Source organism: Bos indicus, chromosome 5, assembly GCF_029378745.1.
Source record: "Bos indicus isolate NIAB-ARS_2022 breed Sahiwal x Tharparkar chromosome 5, NIAB-ARS_B.indTharparkar_mat_pri_1.0, whole genome shotgun sequence".
NCBI lineage: Eukaryota > Metazoa > Chordata > Mammalia > Artiodactyla > Bovidae > Bos > Bos indicus.
The window spans coordinates 99397836-99423518 of record NC_091764.1 but is presented as its reverse complement, the minus strand read 5'-3'; the positions used below and the strand labels follow the sequence as shown (position 1 = coordinate 99423518).

Genomic DNA, 25683 nt, shown 5'->3' with positions numbered 1-25683 from the left:
ACCAGGTGCTGATTTAGATTCAATACAATCAGGTGATAACTTTTTAGGAGACTTTTCCGATAAATTTTTTTCAATTTCTCTCTTCTCCATCCTTATATTTTTTTCCTACCTGAGATATTATTTCCTGGGTCTTCCCATTTCTTTAACTTCAGTTGTTGGATTAATGCCATAAGTACAAATTCAATCATGCTGCTTTATAAATTATTTAATCAGTGAAGTGAATCCTTTGTGAAGCATGTCCATAAAATCAGATGGGTAAGAAATTCTTGATCCTAAATTAGGACTTGAAAATTTGAAAAGGTGGCTTTGTGATATACACTTTGAATACATATCAGAAATCATCTTCATTTAAATTTCCATCCTATCCTAATTCGTCTGAGTTCAATAGCAACCTTTATCTCTCCTTTTATTTAAGTTCTGACAGTGAATCTTTAATGGTGCCCATGGCTTGTGACACATATGGTACACATTTTAGTTTATGTGTATTATGTATTAGTGCACATATTATCATTTACACCAAAGTTTTCTTCCTGACTTACAGACTGTCTATCCTGACATTTTCAGGCTGTTTTGTACAAGAAGTAAAAATACTCAGACTTAATTGAATGTATATTGTTTGTACTTGTTCATTCAGTCGTGTCTGACTCTTTGCGACCCCATGGACTGTAGCACGCCAGGTTCCCTGTCCTTCATCATCTCCCAGAGCTTGCTCAAACTCATGTGCATTGAATTGGTGATGCCATCCAACTTTCTTGTCCTCTGTATATTGCTTGATACCCACTAATTTCATTCATTAAAGTAATAATTATTGAGTGTATAATGTAACTAGGTCTCTGCTACACAGTGAAGATGGACAGCCACTGAAGCCCAGGTGTTTAGTCTATTTGAGAAAAGTATAGAAATGATTATAGATATCTGCATAGCGGGCAGTGATACGAGTGTGCAGCTTGAAAAGAAAAACACAAAATCAAATCCTGGTACAGGTTGAAGTAGGGTGGATGGGAAAAACAGATTTTTAGAGGTAGTAATTGATTGGAGTCCTAAAGAATTACTAAGAAGGTAACAAAGTTATGGACAGAACAAGCAGTCCTTGTGGCAACAGAAAGCATTGCATTAGGAGGGCAGTGAGAGGAAATAAAACTGAAAGGGTGGCAGGAGTGAGGAAGAGTTTTGTGTTTATGTAAGGAATCTTATTGTCACTTCATAGACAATAGAAGCTTACTGGGTTATATAATAATATGAGATTGACTGATATGCCTTTTGAATATATAACTGACAGCTGTGCAGAATTGGAATTGTCTTTTCAGTTCAGTTCAGTTGCTCAGTCGTGTCTGACTCTGCGACCCCATGAGCTGCAGCATGCCAGGCCTCCCTGTCCAACACCAACTCCCAGATCCTACCCAAACTCATGTCCATTGAGTCAGTGATGTCATCCTTCCATCTCATCCTCTGTCGTCCCCTTCTCCTCCTGCCCTCAATCTTTCCCAGCATCAGGGTCTTTTCAAATGAGTCAGCTCTTTCAATCAGGTGGCCAAAGTATTGGAGTTTCAACTTCAACATCACACCTTCCAATGAACGCTCAGGACTGATCTCCTTTAGGATGGACTGGTTGAACCTTCTTGCAGTCCAAGGGACTCTCAAGAGTCTTCTCCAACACCACAGTTCAAAAGCATCAATTCCTCAGTGCTCAGCTTTCTTCACAGTCCAACTCTCACATCCATACATAACTACTGGAAAAACCATAGCCTTGACTAGAGGGACCTTTGTTGGCAAAGTAATGTCTCTGCTTTTTAATATGCTATCTAGGTTGCTCATAACTTTCCTTTCAAGGAGTAAGCATCTTTTAATTTCATGGCTGCAATCACCATCTTCAGTGATTTTGGAGCCCCCCAAAATAAAGTCTGTCACTGTTTCCACTGTTTCCCCATCTATTTGCCATGAAGTAATGGGATTGGATGCCATGATCTTAGTTTTCTGAATGTTGAGCTTTAAGCTAACTTTTTCACTCTCCTCTTTCACTTTCATCAAGAGGCTCTTTAGTTCTTCTTCACTTTCTACCATAAGGGTGGTATCATCAGCATATCTGAGGTTACTGATATTTCTCCCAGCAATCTTGATTCCAACTTGTGCTTCTTCCAGCCCAGCATTTCTCATGATGTACTCTGCATATAAGCTAAATAAGCAGGGTGACAATATACAGCCTTGACATACTCCTTTTCCTATTTGGAACCAGCCTGTTGTTCCATGTCTGGCTCTAACTGTTGCTCCCTGACCTGAATACAGGTTTCTCAAGAGACAGGTCAGGTGGTCTGGTATTCCCATCTCTTTCAGAATTTTAAACAGTTTATTGTGATCCACACAGTCAAAGGCTTTGGCATAGCCAACAAAGCAGAAATAGATGTTTTCTTAGAACTCTCTTGCTTTTTTGATGATCCAGCAGATGTTGGCAATTTGTTCTCTGGTTCCTCTGTCTTTTCTAAAACCAGCTTGAACATCTGGAAGTTAATGGTTCATTTATTGCTGAAGCCTGGCTTGGAGAATTTTGAGCATTACTTTACTAGTATGTGAGATGAGTGCAATTATGCGGCAGTTTGAGTATTTTTTGGCATTTCCTTTCTTTGGGATTGGAATGAAAACTGACCTTTTCCAGTCGTGGCCACTGCTGAGTTTTCCAAATTTGCTGACATATTGAGTGCAGCACTTTAACAGCATCTTTTCTGTTCCAAATCTCTGCTTTTAAAAATAAAAGACAAACCTCTGTTTTTTCTTGTTACTCATGTCTGCCTCAGAACAGAAACTTAGGTTGTAATTTAGAATCATTGCTAAATATATCAGTATAAATTAAAGTGACTAAATAAATCAATGTTCACATTAATTTTCATATTCAAGTGGCCTTCTGCATCCATGAGTTCCACATCCATAAATTCAACCAACCACTGGTAGAAAGTATTGAAAAACAAAATTTCAGAAAGTTCCAAAAGGCAAACCTTGAATGTGCTGCACACTGGCAACAATTTACATAGTTTTTATATTGTACTTAAGCTATTTGTACAAGGTTTGCTTTGAATCAGGTATCATAAGTAATCTAGAAATAATTTAAAGTATATGGAGGATGTGCTGAGATTATATGCAAATTCTAAAGATTTTGGTATCCATGGGGCATCCTGAAACCAATCTTCTAGGGATGCTAAGGGACAATTGTATACTCCCAACTTTAACCTTGCTAAAATCCTTGGAATATTTCTTGAGGGAAAATAGCAAAAAGAAAATTCCAACAAAAACTATGTGCAATCTGAGTATTTAGATTAATATAACATTTATAATATTTATTTATCTATCAGTCCTGTAACAAAATGCATTTTAATAATTAACATTTTCTTTTTCAGTAAGAATCACTAAGTAATAAATTTCCCAGTAATAAGACTATCTTCAATTGAAATAACAATATAGCTCAAGTGGACATATTTCATTAATTAAATCTTCCACTTTACTCAGTTCTAACAGACTAATTCTAAGATATGCAAAAGTTTTCTCTTTGTTTATGAGAGAAAGGACATTTTCCAATTTTATTCCAAACTTAAAATGGCATATATCCATTCTTTTATATTTTTGTACTGTATTATTTATTAACCCTTTTAAAATTCTAAACTTTTCTCAAACTTTCTAATTTCACACACTCCCAAGACTGAAATGCCTATCTCTACAACCTTAGATCGGGGGATTTTTCTAGAATTTAGCTAGAATTTAAATATGTATTTCTATAAACTTTGCCAGCCAGAATATTTAGGAATATAATCTTGTATTTCCTCTTTCTTTCTCAGTGAATCTGTAGTTGATTTTGTACCTCAAAGACCTTCACTTACCTAAGGTTACAGACATTTTTATAAATCTATTTTTCTAAAAATAGGAATCAAAACAAAGAGTTTAACATTTAAAACAGAATTAAATACAAATATTCAAAATATTTGTAGAGTGAGTAGCTTTTTTATATATGAATCTCCCATAAATCTTACCTTTGTGTGTAAATTTCAAGTCTGTAAAATATAATTCTTTGGTTCTGTAATTGAAATCTTAATCAAGAAGACAAATTGCTTTTACTTTTTATGTTTTTGCTTTTTTGTTGAAGTATAATTGCTTTAGAATGTTGTGTTAGTTTCTCTTAAACAGTGAAGTGAATCAGCTATATGTATACATACATTCCCACCCTCTTGAGACTCCCTTACATCCAACCCCATTCCACCCCTTTAGTCATCACAGAGCACCAAGCTGAGCTACCTGTGCTATATAGCAACTTCCCACTAACTAACTATTTTATACATGGTAGTGTATATGTCAATGCGACTATCTCAGTTTGACAAGTTATTTTTAAAACACATCACTTTCAACCAGAAAAAAACAAGAAATGGTGGTGGGGGGGGTGTAAAATCTATAATGTGTGTACAAATAGACCTTATTATATACATATTATTTTGTGTTTATGTTCAGTTACTCAGTCCTGTTTGACTCTTTGCAACCCCATGGACCACAGCATACCAGGGGGCTGTTCTTCCCTGGCCTTCACAATCTCCCGGTTTTTGCTCAAACTCATGTCCATGGAGTTGATGATGCCATCCAACCATTTCATCTTCTGTCACCCGCTTCACCTTTTGTTCTCAATCTTTCCCAGTATCAGGGTCTTTTCCAAAGAGTTGGCTCTTCCCATTAGGAAGCCAAAGAATTGGAACTGCAGCAACAGTCCTTCCAATGAATATTCAGGGTTGACTTCCTTTAGGATTGACTGGTTTGATCTCCTTGAAGTCCAAGGGACTCTCAAGAGTCTTCTCCTGCACCAGAGTTGGAAAGCATAAATTCTTCAGCACAGCCTTCTTTACAGTCCAACTCTCACATCCGTACATGACTACTGGAAAAACCATAGCTGTGACTATACGGACTTTTGTAGGCAAAGTGATGTCTCTGCTTTTTAGTATGCTGTCTAGGTTTGTCATAGCTTTTTTCCAAGGAGCAACCGTCTTTTAATTTCATGGCTGTAGTCACAATCTGCAGTGATTTTGGAGCCCAAGAAAATAAACTCTTTCAGTGATTCCATTGTCTCCCCATCTACTTGCTATGAAGTGATGGGACTGGAAAGCATGATCTTCATTTTTTGAATGTTGAGTTTTAAACCAGCTTTCTCTCTTCTCTTTTACCTTCATCAAGAAGCCCTTTGGTTCCTCTTCACTTTCTACCATAAGGGTGGTATCATCTGCATATCTGAGGTTATTTATATTTCTCCCGCAATTTTGATTCCAACTTGAATTTCCTTGATTCTGGCATTTTGCATGATGTATTCTGCTTAAAAGTGAAATAAGTAGGGTGACAATATACAGCCTTGACATACTCCTTTCCCAATTTGGAACCAGTCCATTGTTCCAGGTCCAGTTCTAACTGTTGCTTCTTCATCTGCATACAAGTTTTTCAGAAGACAGATAAGGTTGTCTGGTATTCCCATCTCTTCAAAAATTTTCCAAAGTTTGTTGCAATCCACACAGTCAAAGGCTTTAGCATAGTCAGTGAAGCAGAAATATATGTTTTTCTGGAATTCTCTTGCTTTTTCTATGATACAGCAGATGTTGGCAATTTGACCCCTGATTCCTCTGCCTTTTCTAAATCCAGCTTATACATATGGAAATTATTGGTTCACATATTGTTGAAGCTTAGCTTGAAAGATTTGCAGTATTACTTTGTCAGCATGTGCAATGAGTGAATGGTGGGGTAGTTTAAACATTCTTTGACATTGCCCTTCTTTGTGTAATGAAAATTGACCTTTTCCAGTCCTGTTTCCACTGCTGAGTTTTCCAAATTTGCTGGCATATTCAGTGCAGCACTGTCACAGCATCATCTTTTAGGATTTAAAATAGCTCAGCTGGAATTTGATCACCTCCACTAGCTATTTACTTAAATAATTAAATAGCTTTAAAGAACCATTCCTGAGTGGATTAAGGTATTTAAAATTTTTTCAAGATTTGTAAAGTCCCTTGATAAGCCTAGTTAGTCAGCCTTGTCTAACTCAATGAAACTAAGCCATGCCTTGTGGGGCCAGCCAAAACAGGCGGGTCATGGTGAAGAAGGCTGACAGAATGTGGTCCACTGGAGAAGGGAATGGCAAACCACTTCAGTATTCGTGCCTTGAGAACCCCATGAACAGTATGAAAAGGCAAAATGATAGGATACTGAAAAAGGAACTCCCCAAGTCAGTAGGTGCCCAATATGCTACTGGAGATCAGTGGAGAAATAACTCCAGAAAGAATGAAGGGATGGAGCCAAAGCAAAAAGAATACCCAGCTGTGGATGTGACTGGTGATAGAAGCAAGGTCTGATGCTGTAAAGAGCAATATTGCATAGGAATCTGGAATGTCAGGTACATGAATCAAGGCTAATTGCAAGTGGTCAAACAGGAGATGGCAAGAGTGAACGTGGACATTCTAGGAATCAGCGAACTAAAATGGACTGGAATGGGTGAATTTAACTCAGATGACCATTATATCTACTACTACAGGCAGGAATCCCTCAGAGGAAATGGAGTAGCCATCATGGTCAACAAACGAGTCCGAAATGCAGTACTTGGATGCAATCTCTAAAACGATAGAATGATCTCTGTTCGTTTCCAAGGCAAACCATTCAATATCATAGTAATCCAAGTCTATGCCCCAACCAGTAATGCTGAAGAAGCCGAAGTTGAATGGTTCTATGAAGACTTACAAGACCTTTTAGAACTAACACCCAAAAAAGATGTCCTTTTCATTATAGGGGGCTGGAATGCAAAAGTAGGAAGTCAAGAAACACCTGGGGTAACAGGCATTTTGGCCTTGGAATATGGAATGAAGCAGGGCAAAGATTAATAGAATTTTGCCAAGAAAATGCACTGGTCATAGCAAACACCCTCTTCCAACAACACAAGAGGAGACTCTACACATGGACATCACCAGATGGTCAACATTGAAGTCAGATTGATTATATTCTTTGCAGCCAAAGATGGAGAAGCTCTATACAGTCAACAAAAACAAGACCAGGAGCTGACTGTGGCTCAGATCATGAACTCCTTATTGCCAAATTCAGACTGAAATTGAAGAAAGTAGGGAAAACCACTAGACCATTCAGGTATGACCTAAATCAATTCCCTTATGATTGTACAGTGGAAATGAGAAATAGATTTAAGGGCCTAGATCTGATAGATAGAGTGCCTGATGAACTATGGAATGAGGTTTGTGACACTGTACAGGAGACAGGGATCAAGACCATCCCCATGGAAAAGAAATGCAAAAAAGCAAAATGGCTGTCTGAGGAGGCCTTACAAATAGCTGTGAAAAGAAGAGAAATGAAAAGAAAAGGAGAAAAGGAAAATTATAAGAATCTGAATGCAGAGTTCCAAAGAATAGCAAGAAGAGATAAGAAAGTCTTCCTCAGTGATCAATGCAAAGAAATAGAGGAAAACAACAGAATGGGAAAGACTAGAGATCTCTTCAAGAAAATTAGAGATACCAAGGGAACATTTCATGCAAAGATGGGCTCAATAAAGGACAGAAATGGCATGGACCTAACAGAAGCAGAAGATATTAAGAAGAGGTGGCAGGAATACACAGAAGAACTGTACAAAAAAGATCTTCATGACCAAGATAATCACGATGGTATGATCACTGACCTAGAGCCAGACATCCTGGAATGTGAAGTCAAGTGGGCCTTAGAAAGCATCACTATTAACAAAGCTAGTGGAGGTGATGGAATTCAAGTTGAGCTATTTCAAATCCTGAAAGATGATGCTGTGAAAGTGCTGCACTCAATATGCCAGCAAATTTGGAAAACTCAGCAGTGGCCACAGGACTAGAAAAGGTCAGTTTTCATTCCAATCCCAAAGAAAGACAATGCCAAAGAATGTTCAAACTACCACACAATTGCACTACTCTCACATGCTAGTAAAGTAATGCTCAAAATTCTCGAAGCCAGGCTTTAGCAATACGTGAACTGTAAACTTCCTGATGTTCAAGTTGGTTTTAGAAAAGGCAGAGGAACCAGAGATCAAATGGCCAATATCCGCTGGATCATCAAAAAAGCAAGAGAGTTCCAGAAAAACATCTACTTCTACTTTATTGACTATGCCAAAGCCTTTGACTGTGTGGATCACAATAAACTGTGGAAAATTCTTAAAGAGATGGGAATACCAGACCACCTCACTGGCCTCTTGAGAAACCTATATGCAGGTCAGGAAGCAACAGTTAGAACTGGACATGGAACAACAGACTGGTTCCAAATAGGTAAAGGAGTACATCAAGGCTGTATATTGTCACCCTGCTTATTTAACTTATATGCAGAGAACATCATGAGAAATGCTGGGCTGGAAGAAGCACAAGTTGGAATCAAGATTGCTGGGAGAAATATCAGTAACCTGAGATATGCAGATGACACCACCCTTATGGCAGAAAGTGAAGAGGAACTAAAAAGCCTCTTGATGAAAGTGAAAGTGGAGAGTGAAAAAGTTGGCTTAAAGCTCAACATTCAGAAAACGAAGATCATGGCATCTGGTCCCATCACTTCATGGGAAATAGATGGGGAAACAGTGGAAACAGTGTCAGACTTTATTTTTGGGGGCTCCAAAATCACTGCAGATGGTGATTGCAGCCATGAAATTAAAAGACACTTACTCCTTGGAAGGGAAGTTATGTCCAACCTAGATAGCATATAGAAAAGCAGAGACATTACTTTGCCAACAAAGTTCCGTCTAATCAAGGCTGTGGTTTTTCCAGTTGTCATGTATGGATGTGAAAGTTGGACTGTGAAGAAGGCTGAGCGCTGAAGAATTGATGCTTTTGAACTGTGGTGTTGGAGAAGATTCTTGAGAGTCCCTTGGACTGAAAGGAGATCCAACCAGTCCATTCTGAAGGAGATCAGCCCTGGGATTTCTTTGGAGGGAATGATAATGAAGCTGAAACTCCAGTACTTTGGCCACCTGATGCAAGGAGTTGACTCATTGGAAAAGACTCTGATGATGGGAGGGATTGGGAGCAGGAGGAGAAGGGGATGACGGAGGATGAAATGGCTGGATGGCATCACCAACTTGATGGGCATGAGTTTGAGTGAACTCCGGGAATTGGTGATGGACAGGAGGCCTGGCGTGCTGCGCTTCATGGGGTCGCAGAGTCGGACACGACTGAGCGACTGAACTGAACTGAACTGTTTGTTATATGTAAAGAATGCTCTGAACTTTATTGGTATACAGTACCCATTCTAGAAAATAAAGCAGCAGGCCCCAACCTTTTTTGGCACCAGGGACGAGTTTTGCGGAAGAGTTTTGTGGAAGACAATTTTTCACTACTTTTTTTCTTGAGTTTTGGGGAACAGAAAACTTGCTTTTAATATACAGATCACTGGACTGAAAGGACCTGCCCGTGAATCTGATCCCAGTGAACATAACTCAGTGATCCTTATTTACAACTTGACTTTATTGAAATGAGGAAATCCTAAACTTCAAGATGAGCAGATTTTGAATGTGGAAAAGATGTGAGTTGTGTTTACATCTTTCCCACATTGTGTTTCCAAAGTTAGCCACAAAAATCTCTCCTTTTCTCATGTTCTCTGCTATGTATCTATGGTTTACCTTCATCAAAGCATGTAGTTTATTTCCCTTCTGCTTGAACTGGTCTTATGGCTTGTGTTAACCAACACCAAACCTTAAAACTATTTAAATCTTGAGCTACCTACACCATAGAAAAATAAAGACATTTCTGTGACCATATTGGTTTAGAAGTCCACTGACTAAAAGGGATGTTGAGTGAGCAACAAATTAACCCTTCCTGGACAGGGAGGCCTGGTGTGCTGCAGTCCATGGGGTCTCAAAGAATCAGACACAATTGAGCCACTGAACTGAACTGAACTGAACCCCATCTCAGTTATAGGTTTATCACATCTTTTTCTGTTCAATACTATTTTCTTTCTCTTCCATTAAGAGCCCCTTTGACACAATAATCTCTGTCTCAGATACAATTTCCTTGGAAGCCTGACATACTAAAAAAAAATTGAGATTTGGGGAATTTATCGATATATTTTTCTAGATATAAAATCCACTAGGATTCCTCTCCTGCTTTATTCTTAAATTTGAGTGGCACCCTTATGTGTACTTTCCAGAGAACTTGTTCTTATTCTAACACTGCTATTCTACTGCAAAACTGCAAAGGCCATATAGTCTTTTGAGTTCCCCACTATTTTTATTGAACACAGAACCATTATTTATGATTTTCTAAGGTTACCAGCATAATGTCACCTGCCATTAATCAGTATACTATGCTTCTACCAATGCTTCTTTGAATCGGTATATGAGAAGATATATGTAGCTATGTGTTTCAGGGCATGAGTTGTGGCATTAAGACGTGTGCATTTGGGAGCTCAGCTCGGTGCTCTGTGGTGACCTAGAGAGGTGGGATTAGGGGCAAAGTGTGTCATTTTAGTCACTCAGTCGTGTCTGACTCTTTGAGACCCCGTGGACTGCAGTACACCAGACCTCCCTGTCCATCACCAATTCCCAGAGCTTACTCAAAATCACGTCCATAGAGTCAGTGATGCCGTCCAACTGTCTCATATTCTGTCGTCCCCTTCTCCTCCTGCCTTCAATCTTTAATGTGTGTATATTTATACCTATAGCTGATTCACTTTCCTGTATAGCAGAAACACAACACTGTAAAGCAGTTATACTCCAATAATAAAATTAAAAAATAAATTAGAAAAAACATATCTGCATCAAATTCTAGGTCTGTTACTAACTTGTTCTACAACCTTGGAAAGTTAACCACTTCTCTTTTCTATAAAATATTGCCATCTACTTCATAGGGTTATCTTGACTAATGCATGTAAATACTTAGCACTTGACACATAGTAAATTTTAAATATATGCTCAGTATTATTCAGTTCAGTTCAGTCGCTCAGTTGTGTCTGACTCTTTGCAACCCCATGAATCGCAGCACGCCAGGCCTCCCTGTCCATCACCAACTCCCGGAGTTCACTCAGACTCACGTCCATCGAGTCAGTGATGCCATCCAGCCATCTCATCCTCTGTCATCCCCTTCTCCGCCTGCCCCCAATCCCTCCCAGCATCAGAGTCTTTTCCAATGAGTCAGTATTATTACTTTATCTTAAAATCTCTAGACTGTCAAGGAATATATTTAATTTGGGGTAATTTTTGTTTGTACAGGCAAAATTAGTGCATATTTATAGGAGCTTTCTTGCAACTATCAGCCAGCATACACCTCTTCTTCTGAGAACCTCCCACTCTCCAATACATAGAGCTATGGCCAAGGTGATGTGTTTTCTGGGCTTAGCTTTTCCTTAATGTGCCATTATTTACTATTTTTTTTCTACTGAAATTAAATGAGAAGAATCTCTCTCATAATACTCATAATAGAAGCCATAAAATAGGGGGCCTGAGAATAGATATTGTCCATGTTTTCTATTATATGGAAGAAACCTATATTCATGAAAAATCTTTTTTAAAACCCCACCCTGAGACAGGCAGAGAAAAGGAATGGATCACCCTGGTAGAGTTCAAGTTCCAGCTCCAGTTTCCCCTGTGGCTAAACTACTCCATCTCCTTTCTTATGGTTTGTTTATTCAAACTTTCTTTCAATGTTAGGGGCTAAGCAAGTATATTTCCAAAAGTTCTCCCTTTTTGCCCACACTAGGTTAAATTCTGTTTCTGTCACTTGTAATTAATAAACTCTACCTGAAATATAACAAGTAAAAGGAAAGGAAGATAGTAAACAAAGAAAAGAGTGTAGGTAATTGAATGAAGAAATAAGGGGAGAGGAAGGAGTGCAAGATAGAAAAAAGGGAGGTAGATTAAAAAAGGTTAAAAAGTTAATGTGATATTTATGAAGAGTGTGCATTCAACCATCATAATTTCTACATTTGCCATTATTATTTATAATAAAAATACCTTTAAATCATACAATGTTTCACAGTTTATAAGAAACTTCAAATTTTCCTTCTCATCTTAAATAGTAGCTAACATCTACTGGACACACTCTTGTCTTTCTCCTAAATGCCTCAAACAGATGATCCTGCCTAATCCTCAAACAACTATGAGCTTCAGCTATTATCCCCATCTTGTAAATTAGGAAACTGAGACTCATAGAATAACTGGCAGAATCTTAGGTATACTGATAGTGCAGTAGAAGTATTTGAGTCCAGGTAGCTCAGACGGTAAAGCGTCTGCCTGCAATGTGGGAGATCTGGGTTCAATCCCTGGGTTGGGAAGATCCCCTGGAGAAGGAAATGGCAACCCACTCCAGTACCCTTGCCTGGAAAATCCCATGGATGGAGGAGCTAGTAGCCTACAGTCCATGGGATCGCGAAGAGTCAGACACGACTGAGCGACTTCACTTTCTTTTCTGGTCTATTATCTCTTACAGCAAAAGTCTCTCTACCGTTACCTGTGACAATAAATCATATGTTATCCTAAATGAAATGAATATTCCTTGATATAAACTTCAAGCTTCAACATTAGGAAGCAATTGAAAAATCCATAAAGAAAACTAAGTGCACGGGACCAGAGTAGTAAGAAGAAAACTAAGAAAGAACAAAAGCTGTTAAAAGTAAAATAATATTGTGTCCAAAGGTGACAATGCTGCTGCTGCTGATAATGTGTCAAAAAGAATGAAATAAGTACTCAGTAAAATTCTATTGATAGATCAAATAGCATGAAATAAAATATTTGATCTCAGAAATAACATTTTGAAATAAATTGAATTTATGAATTAAACTTACTGCTTAAAAGAGACAGATAAAAAGATTCAAAGTGGGTGAATGAGTGAATAACAGATAATTAGTGTCAAACAAAAGCAGTACCAATAAAGAGGAGAAAAGAGAAGATGAATAATGACATTCTAAGATGATTGAGAAGTGAGAAAGTACATAATCAGTGTAGAAGTTTTGCTCAAGTACAGTTACTGTGAAAAGAAACCCATAAAAGGAGTGATTAGAAGACATGAATATAACAAATAGGTAGAGATGTATGGGTGTATTTATGGATTGAAAGTAATGCTCTTTAAGTGGAAGTGGTTGCATGTAGGCAATGGAGGAATTAATGACGTAACAACTTGAAACTGTGGGATTTAGGGGAGAACCGACCCAGCTTCTATTTAAAAATAGCCTTCGGCAGGAAGTTTAACTTTTCCACTAAGGTGAGAAACAAGAAATTAAAGATGTTAAATGAAACTGATATATTGAAAATCTGCTAGGAAGACTTTTGCAAGCAGTTTTGAGAAACAGATAACTTTAGCAATTTGTTTTAATTAATTTAAAAAAGTTTTCTGCCTTTTATTATTATTATTCATATTTCTTTGTATTTTTTACATTTTTGTATGCTATGTTGTAAACCGTTTATCACTTATATTCCCCACTATATTTGTTTTACAGGATTATTTTCATAGGTCACAATTGAAAATAAATAAGTAGATTTTTAAATATAAAAAGACTCCTAGAGACTAAGTATTTATGACAAATATGTTTATTAATTCATTTGTATAATTCTCAAAAAATCAAAAGGTTCTGAGTGTCTATGCTTTGTGTGACACTCTGATATTTTGGCTTTAACTCTAGACTCTGGATTCTTCTTTCATGAAGTCATTTATCAGTTTCTGCCAAAAACAAAAAAGTTATGAATAACGTAAAGTGACAGTAGAATAAAGACAGGCAGATTGTGAATCTGAATGTTACTGAGATGTGCAAACCTCATCAGTTTTCTTTTAACCTTCTTCTTCTGAGTTTTAAGCACAGACAGGCTTCTCACACAGGCACGAGGAAGACATGGTGCAGTTATCTATGCCGACAGTGTGCACGCCTGCATACACACACTTCCCCTGGAAATCCATACTTGGCTTTGGTAGACTCCACTTGCTGTGTTCAAATAAAGTAACATTACTTTAGAACATGATGTGTGAAATTTATTATACCTGGCACTGTAGGGAATTTGGGGGAGTAAAGGCACTCACTCTCCCTCTTTTCAAAGAACTCACACGATGCTATATACACAAAGAGATAGACATATGATAAGTAAGTTTCACAAAATGTGTTAATTATTTCTAAGTACTGGCTTCCCTGATAGCTCAGTTGGTAAAGAATCCGCCTGCAATGCGGGAGACCCAGGTTCGATTCCTGGCTTGGGAAGATCCCTTGAAGAAGGGAAAGCCTACCCACTCCAGTATTGTGGCCAGGAGAATTCCATGGACAGTCCATGGGGTTGCAAAGAGTCAGACAGGACTGAGAGACTTTCACTTTTACTTTATTGTCCAAAATGTTTGTTCATTTTTTTTTCTGTAACAGTTTATGGAAAAATCAGAACAAACTTTTGGCCAACCCAATATTTTACATGTGGGAAAAGGTACACCTGTATAAAGAAGAAGAGACTGGTCCAGTTGTGAAAATTATGACAATAGCAGGAAAGACAGGACATATGATCTGGGATACAGAATTAAGTTTAAGTATAGATCAGCACAACTACAATATTGTAAAGTAATTAGCCTCCAATTAAAATAAATTAATTTTAAAAAGAAAACACATGCATGTACAGTTGCAGCTGGAATGGGAATACTTTACTTGTAAATATGTTAGATATAAAAGCTAGCCAGAATTACTAACAAAATTTAGAATATATATATATATATATATATATGCATGCATGTATGTTGTTACTTCAGTCGTGTCCGACTCTGTGTGACCCCATAGATGGCAGCCCACCAGGCTCCTCTGTCCACAGGATTCTGTAGGCAAGAATACTGGAGTGGGTTGCAGTTTCCTTCTCCTGTATATATATATATATATTCTAAATTTTGTGTGTGTATATATATACACACATATACGTATATTTGTGTGTGTGAGAGAGCGTGTGAATGTATGTGTGTACGGATCCTTGAACAACATGGATTTCAACTACTCAGTTCTAACTAGATGAAGATTTTTTTCAATAGTAAATCCTACAGTATTACAGGATCCATGGCTAGTTTAACATGTAGTTTTAAAGGGCCAATTAAAACTTCCAAGCAGATTTTCTTCTACATGGAGGAGTTGGTGCCCCTAACCCCCACCCCTGCTCTACATTGTTCAAAGATCAAGTGTATATGTACTATGCTGGGACAGTTGCCTCTGTTCTGATACATTCATCTTACTTCAATTTAGAAAATCACCATTGGTAGAAATGCTAGTAGGCAGATGCTACCAAACATTCTGGTTGAATTTAATCCTTTACTAAAGATCTAGAATATAAGGAATATTTTAGTTCAATGTCAATAAAATGACTTTTCATCCACTCTAGAGCAAAACTGGTTGTTTAATACTATCTGAAAAAAAAGACAAAGCTTATTTACTGAATTGCTAAAGGCATAGTACATTTTTTTTAAATACCAAAGGAACTAGAAAGAAATTCTGAACTGTGTTGGGAAAATTAAATTGCCAAAATAGTTCATACATTATTTCATTTATTAATTCAACATATCTATTGAATGTTCTATGTTCCAAACATTGTACAAGGTTTGAAGTAGAGGAAACCTTTCAACTCATAAAATTCCTGTAATTAAAATGATTGACCATAAAAGTCAAAATAGATTAAAAATTTGATGCATTAGTACAGCAATTTCAGGAAAATATTCATATATGTTTACACACAAAATATTCGTAAAAACTATGAAATATTTAAGGGACATATATGATGACTAAAATTATTTAAATATTAAATTCTAGTATATGATGAATGATATTAAAACCAGTGATAAAAAATGAGTCGTTTAAGCAGTGCTCTGAAAAGTGATTGCCTAATTGAAATATACATAGAGAGACAGATATAATTACATCTACATTTGAATACTCATGTACATGCCTCAGCTTTCTCCTTCACACCTTTATGTGTTAAGATAAATTTCAAATGAGTTAAAAAAATCTAATTTTATTTAAATGTTAATCATCTGTTTATGTGATAGAAGCAAATAAACTTAAAGAGCAAATTATTAAAGGAAAAAACTGGAAAGCTGTGCCTGCAAGAGAAGTTACAAACTATATACAAGAAATCTTAAAAGAAATAAAAAGATAAATAGGATAAAACTGTCAAAAGTATTGACATTATAAGTTAGAAGAAAAACAGCCTTACTAAACATCAGAATAATATAACCTAATGGAACAAAGTAAAAATAATTGGCTATCAAGATTATCAATCTTATTCTCTAAGATTGGCACATGGTGATGAAAGAGCTTGAAATATTTTTTCCTGACATAGTTGTCTAATGCAGTGTTTCTGAATAACAACTGAAAAATATGCCTTTAAAACCAAAAAATAGACCTAAATTATTTGTATGAGAAATGACAGTTCTATGCTTGTTCCCAATAAAAATACCAGAGAGGTACTCAGATTCATACTTATGATATTCTTTCCCATAATCATATTTCTTACCTGAAATTGTAATCATTCAGGTCATCTAATAATAAGGATATACTTACACTAATTTTAAAATATCTAAATGACTTAATTATTTATAAAATTGCTGACAATATAATATGAAATAACAAAAGCGAGAAGTAAAGAGGACTAAATTTTGTCCCTAATAATCTCTATTTCCTCAAAACTCTTTAGGCTAGACATTGCAAAAAGAGTAAGGCATTGGATTATTTAGTAGAAACTTACAGGCCAGAAGGAAGAGAACCATCCTCCCACTTCCATTCATTGTCCTTTTCCTTATAAGACAGGCCAAGCCAAGTTTGGTTTACTGCAAGTAACTTCAGAATACACTGCATGGAAACAGAATGCACAAAGCTATTAACACCAGAAGTCCATTAGACACAAAAATACAGAACTTGTGTCTCAGTTCAGTTCAGTTCAATCACTCAGTTGTGTCCGACTCTGCAGCATTCCAGGCTTCCCTGTCCTGTGTCTAAAGAATCATAAAAAAAGAATCTAAAAAACTGGTGTCTAAAGAATCATAAAAATAATGCAGTATATATATGCCCACTGATAAGTGAAACATTGAAAAAATATTTGAGTTCTTCTTCAACCCCAAAAATAAAATAAACAAAGCTAATCATTTTTTTTGTTTGTTTTTTAGCTTAGTCCCAGTAATGAAAAGGGTATTATTTTCCCAGTGTATTTTAGAAATATTTAAGTTGCAAAAAGAAAGGGCACAGTGTTAACTGTTTTTTAATTCATACACTTTTTTAAACTTACAGATATTTTTAAAAATTTATTACACAAATACATGCACTTGGTTTTAGAAGTCAAGTGATGCTATATATATATATATATGTGTGTGTGTGTGTGTGTGTGTGTGTGTGTGTGTGTGTGTATAGTCATCCCTCCCTCACTAAATGCCTTTCTCCAGAGGCAATTATCTTCTCCTGTTTGTCCTATGACTTCCTATTTTACAAAGGCAGAATTTTTAGTCTCATGCTCTATTTTCTCACCTCCTGTCTCTTTTTGATATAGTTACTTCACAATTTTTAGCTTGTGTTTTAATACTTTTACCAGGTTAATATTATTTTTTTCTGAGCCAAATAGTAAGTGATGATATAACAGAAAAATTTCCATTTAAGAGGACACCACACCAATATATGAATCACTTTATTATTTGACCATTTGTTCAACTCTGTGCCTGTTTTTAGAGCTTGAGATATATCATGGAACAAAAATGTGAAAAATCCCTGCTTTGGAGGGTTGTGGGCCAGACAGAAGTCAACAACATACATATAAATAATATGATATATAAGAAGGTGACAAGAGCTATAAAAATTAAAGCAGGGTAAGAATGCCTGCAAGTGAAGAGGAGAGGCTGAGGGGTGGGGTGGGCGCTGATACACAGGTTGCAATTTTAAGTAGGTGTCAGGGCAGGTCTCATTAAGAGGCTGACAAGTGTATAAACAGCTGAAGGAGATGAAGTAGTTCACCATGGTTGTATCAGAGAGAAGACTATTACATGCAGTGAAGTGAAAGTGTTAGTTGCTCAGTCGTGTGGAACTCTTTGCAACCCCAAGGACTATATATAGCCCACAAGGCTCCTCTGTCCATGGAATTCTCCAAGCAAGAATACTGGAGTAGGTTGCAATTCCCTTCTCCAGGGGATCTTCCCAACCCAGGGATAGAACCTAGGTCTCTTACACTGCAGGCAGATTCTTTACCCTCTGAGCCACAAGGGAAGAGGGAACAGCAAATGCAATGTTTCCGCAATGAATGTGTGCATGTATGTTAGGAAAGAAAGGTGGAGCACTCAACGGAAAGATGAATGGAAATGAAACAGGAGAGCTCCCCTTACCCTGATTTCAGAGCTGCGGGTGAGCTCTTCCTTCCACTGGTGGCTACTACACATTTATATCCCAGAAGTAAAGAATGAAATAGAATCTCACCATCAATCTACTCCTTTCTGTGTTTAAAAATGTAGCATTCCAAAAGACACAAAGATCTGAACACTCTGACCAAGAAACTGTTTTCATGGTCTGGTAGTAGCAGTGGTCTCTGTGTTGTACCCAGTGACTCAGAGGAGATCCACACCCGTCTCCTAGGAAAGAAAATATAACTCAGAGCCCACAGAACTTCCCAAACAAGGCCTTATGTCCTCACACTCCCCTGCTTAAAAGAATGAGGTCATTATTACAAATTATTGTCAACTCAGAATTGTCTCACTTCCAAATTACCTCCTTTTGCCTTTAGTTCTTGTAGAGCCTCAGTCATATTCTTATTCTGGTTTTGGAGCTTCTCTAGGATTTCTATATAAGACAACGAGACTTAACATTAGAGATGACCACACATTTCATCCGATTTTGTACTATTTGAAGAGTCATAATAATAACAATGGTCAACAGGCACAGTGTACAAATAGTTTTAGTCCAGTTCCCTTCCCTACTTAATTAGCTTCATCTCTGCCTGAAATAATCAGGTGCTTAGAAATTAGCGTTTTAAAATGCGCAATTTAGTGATTATAGTCAGCAGTACTGTATTATAAGCTCAAAATTGCTAAAGGAATAGATCTCAGTTATTGTCAACACAAAAAATGAAATGACAACTTGTGTCATAATAAAGGCATAAGCTAATGCTATTATAGTAACCATATTGCGATATACAAATGTTTCAAAACCACACATTGTACAGCTCAAAATTACACAAAGTTATGTGTTAATTACATTTCAATAAAAAAAAAAAAAAGAAACCAGGTTTTTAGCATGATGAATCACTAAGGGATTCTCAGGTTGTTCATTTAATTATTCAATATAGGTTCAATATCTCAAAGGAAAAAACTAACATTTTAATGCAAGGCCTTTGTAAAATACTTATCTACACTATTTTTGTATTAAAATTTAATTAGCATAAAAGAAGCCTTATGATAATTATTATAAACACCCCCTCCTTAGGAGGCACTTACAAACTATGACAATGCCATTGATTTCCAGATATTTGTATTCTTCCATTTTCATGCTCCCTGAACATTTTGCACATACTTCTCCTGCACACTTTGAAACTTTTGTTTATGTTTGGTTTATATGTTTTCTCTAAGCTTCCCGAGGGCAGGGTTCATATTGTATTTATCATTGATCACCAGCCAAGTGGCTGGCACCTGGTGTGCATTGAATAAATGTGCATGCTTAACTGAGTGAACAAGTTAGTTAACTAATACAAGAGGATACATTTGGTAAATATGAGACTCCTGCAGTTTCAGAAGATCAATGAAGAATTAAAAAAAAAAAAAAACAAGAAGCCATCAACACCACTATGCTGCTGTATAAACTCCTTTTTTTATTATATAACCAATCATTTTATGGCTGCAACAAGAAAAACAATCTAGCATTCTGTAAAGATAATTTGTTCTAGTTCTAAAATTACCTTTATTTTGGTCAAGAAGTTTTTGAACCTGAATAAATTTTTTCTCTTTGTTTTGGAAAGACTCATTCCATTGGTTAAAGCTCTTCATCTTGCTCTCTGATTCCTGAACACTTTGAAAGTCTAGAACAAGAATTCCAGATAAATATAAAACACATGCTCAGTTATGAAATGGTAGAGAGACTGTGAAGCTTAATTTTTTTTTGAAGCTTAATTTTTGTAGCATATCCTTAATAAAGTTCCCAAAAAATGTTTTAACAACTATAATAAGATATTTAGCTAAATATGTTTCCATTTATCCACTGTTACTTTTAAAGTCTATACCTAAATCTAAAATATCATCCTAATTCCTTGTAAGATTGAACGTATGCTTATATTAACAGAACAATGCTTCAGCTGAATTAAAACAGATGACAATGAGACTTGACAAAGCCAAGTCTCAAATAAATCTTTTGGCATCATGACTTGATGTAATGTGTAGAATTTCACTTTCTAATCAAATCTTAAAGTTCTGAATTTCAAACTAACGTTATCAATGTGAAAACACTATACTTAAATAACTAGTTGTGAACAACTTTAATACTAATTAAAATATTCTGTTCATCTAATTTATGATGCTGGAGAAATGGGCAGTATGAAGAAATTGTAAAAGAAGTTACTTTTTATTTTCAGAGTAAAGACGTTACATATTCACTGAGCTTGATATCTTAGTAGGTTGTAATCTTCAAAATAATCTTCAAAATAATGATTCTGTGATTATAGTAGTATAATCACTACTATTAATATCTTCTGCAGTAATTTCAATCATATAATCTCCTTGGGAAAAAATGATTATTGAGAGCTCACAAGGTTAAATTCATTCATAAAATAAAAAATGTAATATTTTTATATCATTTTTTTCCTGTTCTTCATTCAGTATGGCAATAAAACATTTACCAAAAACTATTATCTGGAAATGATTTAAAGAAACATGATAATCGGACAAAGAGTCTATTATTTCTTTTTCTCCAATTAATTGGACTTACACTGGTAACCAAAGAATCCACACAGCATCAAAAGCAGCAGGCTGAAGATTCCCAGGATCACAGGAATTATTCCATAGAGAGAGAAGGAAAAACGAGAAGCTAAGAAACAGAGTGAGTGAAAAATCAGAGATAAAGTAAGCTCCTGTTATTTGAAAGATTAATATCATTATTTTAATATTATTGTTTAAGTGCTATATATTTTATGAAAAATAATACCCAAAGTGTGAATTACTATAAACTATTAGGCTGAATAAGAGAGGAAAAAGTATTTTAGAGGATTTACAGAAAATAATTGATGTAGCAGACCTGATTTCTATCCTGAAAGGCCCGCTTACAAGGCTGGCCATGGCTGGGATCTGGAAACCTACATTTCAGTAGAGTTTCCACAACCACTAATTGATAGTAATGGCTCACCTTGTCTTCTCTGTTTGTACAAACAATGTAGCTTTTGCTTCCCTTTGGGAAGTCTGGAATTTTGTTACATGCCAACCAGATGCTACCTATGGGATTAACCCCCTAATAAATACTCTGAACATTGATTCTCTAATGAGTTTCCCTGGTTGTCAACATTTGACACATTGTCATGATGTATTGCTGGGGGAATTCCTGTGACCTGTGTGACTCTACTGGGAGAGGACTCTAGGAAGGTTGAGCCTGGTCTCCCCCACACTTCACTTCATGCACCTTTTCCCTTTGCTGATTATGTTTGTTATCCTTCCATTGTCATAAATCTCAGCTACAAGTACAACTCTATAGGGTCCTGTGAGTTCTCCTAGTGAATCATTAAACCTAGGCATATCTTTGGGGACTTACAGTGCAGGTAAAAAATTTACATACAGGTATTATTAAAATTAACCTTAAATATTAGGTACAAACTTTCAGTTCAGACTACATTACCCTCATTCATACAATCAGATACAGAAATGCTTATCAATATTAAATCTGTGCTATTATTAAGATAGAACTCTTTTTTTTTCACTTGATGACTTGTAGTAGATTCCCTTGATGTGTGCATGCTAAGTCACTTCAGTCGTGTTGGACTCTTTGAGACCCTATGGACTGTAGCCCATCAGGCTCCTCTGTCCATGAGATTCTCCAGGGAAGATACTGGAGTGGGTTATCATCCCTCCTCCAAGGAGTCTTCCTGACCCAGGGTACCTGAATCTCTTACATCTCCTGCATTGGCAAGCAGGTTCTTTACCACTAGCACCACCTGGGAAGCCTCATTCATAAAGAATTACAGTAAATCTTAGTGACTGTTTTAAAAGGACAATAGTTGGTTTTAGATGAAACAATATCTATAATTTATTCAATTTCACAAAAGTATATGCTTCATCCCCACATTCTAGAAATTAAACTTTCAGAGATCATTGTTAATAGTTTTTTGTTGGTAAGTTTATTTCCCTCCAAAACAAATGTATAAACTCTAGTGTAAAAAAAAAAGTATTTTTTTTTGTATTTCAAAAATAAAGAATTGTACTTTTGAAACAAAATGAAAAGCTGCCATATTAGAGAATAGTTATTTTTATAACTAATATCCAAATCATTTATTTAACTTTCTGTATAATATAACCTGGTGGTTATCAACCAGAGGAAAGTTTAATCCCCAGAGGACAATATTAAATATTTGGAGACACTCTTGATGTGATTATTGAGGGTCAGGTAGTACTGACATCTAGTGCATAGATGTCAAAAAGATGCTAAACATTCTACAATCACTAACCAAGAGTCATCTAGTCCAAAATGTTCTTAAACCTGAGGTTGAGAAACCCTCCTCTATTAAATTATGTTGGTTAATTATGATCAAAAAGAGGTATCATGTAATAGGGTTTTATCTTTGTCTTTTTTACACATTTTCTGAGTTTTAAACCTTGATCAAGTTCTCTGTTTTATGTAAGAAAACAATTCTAAATGTGGACCATGGCTTCTTCCATGTTTAACTATGCTCCTTCATATATGAAAACGTCAAACCGCTGTCAGAAAATACGCATTTGTTTTACTCCTAAATACATGTTCTAAACATTCTCATCTCTATATTTTTTCTAAATTTTAAAATTTCTAGATAGTAACAATTAGAGAAACATAAAATGGAAGGTGTACCTAAAGATAACAAAGAGAGACCATAAATGAATAAACTCTAGTGTGTCTACTTTACCGTTCACGTTGGTGTGCTCAGGAATTGGGCCCCATTCATCCTCAGGAGGAGGAGGAGGAAGGGCAAGAGATGGTTCCAAGTCCACAATAGGGATGGTCTCTGTCTGCTCTGTATTTTCTTTTAACACAGAAAATATATCATAACTTTACAACTTTGTAAAACAAATGAGATTAGAATTTGAGAACAATTACTATTTCCAAAGATCCCTAGAAATACAAATATTATAGAAATAAAATCAAAGATACTCAAACCACATTTCCACTCAACGGCCCAGCTTTCCTAAAAGTATTTAAGCTGGTTGCTTACACTTTGGACCGAGTCAAGAAATAAGATAATTATTTTTTAAAATATGTTTAAAAGCAATCTTTCAGGTAATCTGGGAAATGTTAAAAATATAATGCTCCTAGAATAATTATAACTAGCATTATATCAAATAAAAACCACCAAAATTGTATTTTCATTAAAACGGCATAAGTCATTTAGGTTTAAAAAGAAAAAATACCTGGAGGTTGTTCACAGTCTGAAGCATCTGACATTCTAGAGCCTTTTGGATTATTTATTTATCCCAAGTGTGAAGAAGAGCTTACAAAGATGTTGGCAGGTGAATGAAGAGTTATCTCTTCCACTTTCTTCCTAGAGTTGATGAGAAGATCAGACATAGTCTCAGGTGGGGCAGCTACTTACAGTTGTATGAAACTAACTAAATTTGGCAAAAAAACCACAGAGGAAATGTGAATCTATAACTGGATATTTTCTAATAGATATACAGAAATAAAGTCATCCCTACTTAACTAAACTATATACTGCTGCTGCTACTGCTAAGTCGCTTCAGTCGTGTCCAACTCTGTGCGACCCCAGAGACGGCAGCCCACCAGGCTCCCCCGTCCCTGGGATTCTCCAGACAAGAACACTGGAGTAGGTTGCCATTTCCTTCTCCAATGCATGAAAGTGAAAAGTGAAAGTGAAGTCGCTCAGTCGCGTCCGACTCTTATCGACCCCATGGACTGCAGCCTACCAGGCTCCTCCGTCCATGGGATTTTCCAGGCAAGAGAACTAGAGTGGGGTGCCATTGCCTTCTCCAAACTATATACAACAAGCCTTTAAGTATCATCTGGTTTGTTTAGGTAATAGTCCATTGCTCCAGAAATTAACTAGGAAAAGCCATTATCATAAATAACACAACTGAGTATTCTAGAGTGAAATGTTTCATGAAACTTGAGTATGAAGTAAGGGAAGATACAAATATAAGGAAACTAATTAGAAAAAGGAGTAACACTGGAAATAACATCTGTTCGTTAAAGGTAGATTTAAACGACTGCCTATATAACATGGCACTTGAAGATGGAAATCACAAAATAAAATCTGCACGTCCACATAGTGACAGATTGGCTTAAAGTTTTTTGATACTACCCCCACCCAACTTTGTTTCAAAGGAAAAGCAAATTCTATTCATATAAATATGGTTGGGTTAACCACCAAAATCAACCTTTTACTCTTCACTGCTCAACTGAAAAAAAGTTCAATATTTGCAGTGGGAATAAATAGATAATGTACACAAACAAAAATAGACATAAGATTTTTCTCATTGGGTTTATAACCTCATAGAAACCAATGTATGTTCAAGTCTGGTTGAAACCACACAAGATACCTCAGATACAGGCAGTGGTCATGTTTCCCATCCTCCTGTGTCCAGTTCAGATCAAATGGTTTTACAAGTAATCCTAAAATAGACCACATTTTATCATTTAATGTATGAAAACACAAGATTGGTTGACTAAAAAGAATATTATAACCTTACTCTTCAAAGATCTCAGTAAAGCCAGGGATGGAGAAAGCAGAGACTTCATAAAAAATATTCTACACTGACTTTCTGCCTATATTGTAATTCAATTTTATTTTGTTTACTTTCTAACTCTAAATTTAAAAATATGATTATGTTGCTTTGGGTCAGGATTCAGATAAGTTGGAAAAAATAAAAAGTATTAATCATTAATGTGTGAATATCACTTATAAGCCAATATGAAAATATTATATGGACATACACAGTATCCTATTCTTGGGTAGTTCTATTATATTAGCATGAAGTAAATTTTATTGTACTATAGCCCTGTGATATGATTAACCACCTCTCCACTTGGGTGGTTATATATCCATGTGTTTCAAAGACAGAACACTTTACAGAATAGTTAGAAGGAAGGTTCTAATAAGTTTTGTTATGTTTAGGAGCAAAAACCAAATAGAACAGTAGTGGGCACTTATAATGGCATATAAAAAAGGGAAAAAGGAAGGAAAATGAGGGGGAACAATATAAAAAGAAGAATAAAAAACAAGAAGAAACAATATATGCAAATATGTTTAATTCAATGAATATAGAAAATTATTGACACTGGTGATCACAGGCAAATGGACTGTGGATAATTATTAGGCCTCATATTATATTGCATATTTATTTATCATGTTTTAAAAGAAATTCTAATAGATATAGGGAAATAAAATCAAAGAGTGATTTGACATTAAAAAATTCATGTTGTGAACAAATTTTCTTAAACAACACTCATGACAGTATTATATTTGAGAACCATAAATATTAAAAAATATATGTCCATAAACTAAGGATTGGTCAATTCCCTATTAAT

General features: G+C 35.9%; 1 protein-coding gene across 1 annotated transcript; it reads right to left on the bottom strand.

Moving 5' to 3' along the window:
• Nucleotides 1–13521: 13521 nt before the first annotated feature.
• Nucleotides 13522–23685, bottom strand: LOC109558821 (killer cell lectin-like receptor 5). The gene is made up of 9 exons (XM_019960139.2): nt 23550–23685; nt 23048–23164; nt 20893–20991; nt 19871–19990; nt 18688–18759; nt 18400–18551; nt 16691–16794; nt 13752–13917; nt 13522–13658 (listed from the first exon to the last, which is right to left on the bottom strand). Exons 1-8 carry the CDS (start codon nt 23581–23583, stop codon nt 13788–13790), a joined length of 828 nt encoding a protein of 275 aa, XP_019815698.2. The 5' UTR covers nt 23584–23685; the 3' UTR covers nt 13522–13658; nt 13752–13787.
• Between the last annotated feature and the right edge of the window lie 1998 nt (nt 23686–25683).

Excerpts from the sequence above, each read along its gene's own strand:
- LOC109558821 (XM_019960139.2), bottom strand. The coding sequence starts at position 23,583 with ATGTCAGATGCTTCAGACTGTGAACAACCTCCAG. Across the intron at positions 20,992-23,047 it reads TGAGCACACCAACGTGAACG|CTTCTCGTTTTTCCTTCTCT; the intron begins GTAAAGTAGACA and ends TCTGTTTCTTAG. Across the intron at positions 18,760-19,870 it reads ACTTCTTGACCAAAATAAAG|AAATCCTAGAGAAGCTCCAA; the intron begins GTAATTTTAGAA and ends TGTCTTATATAG.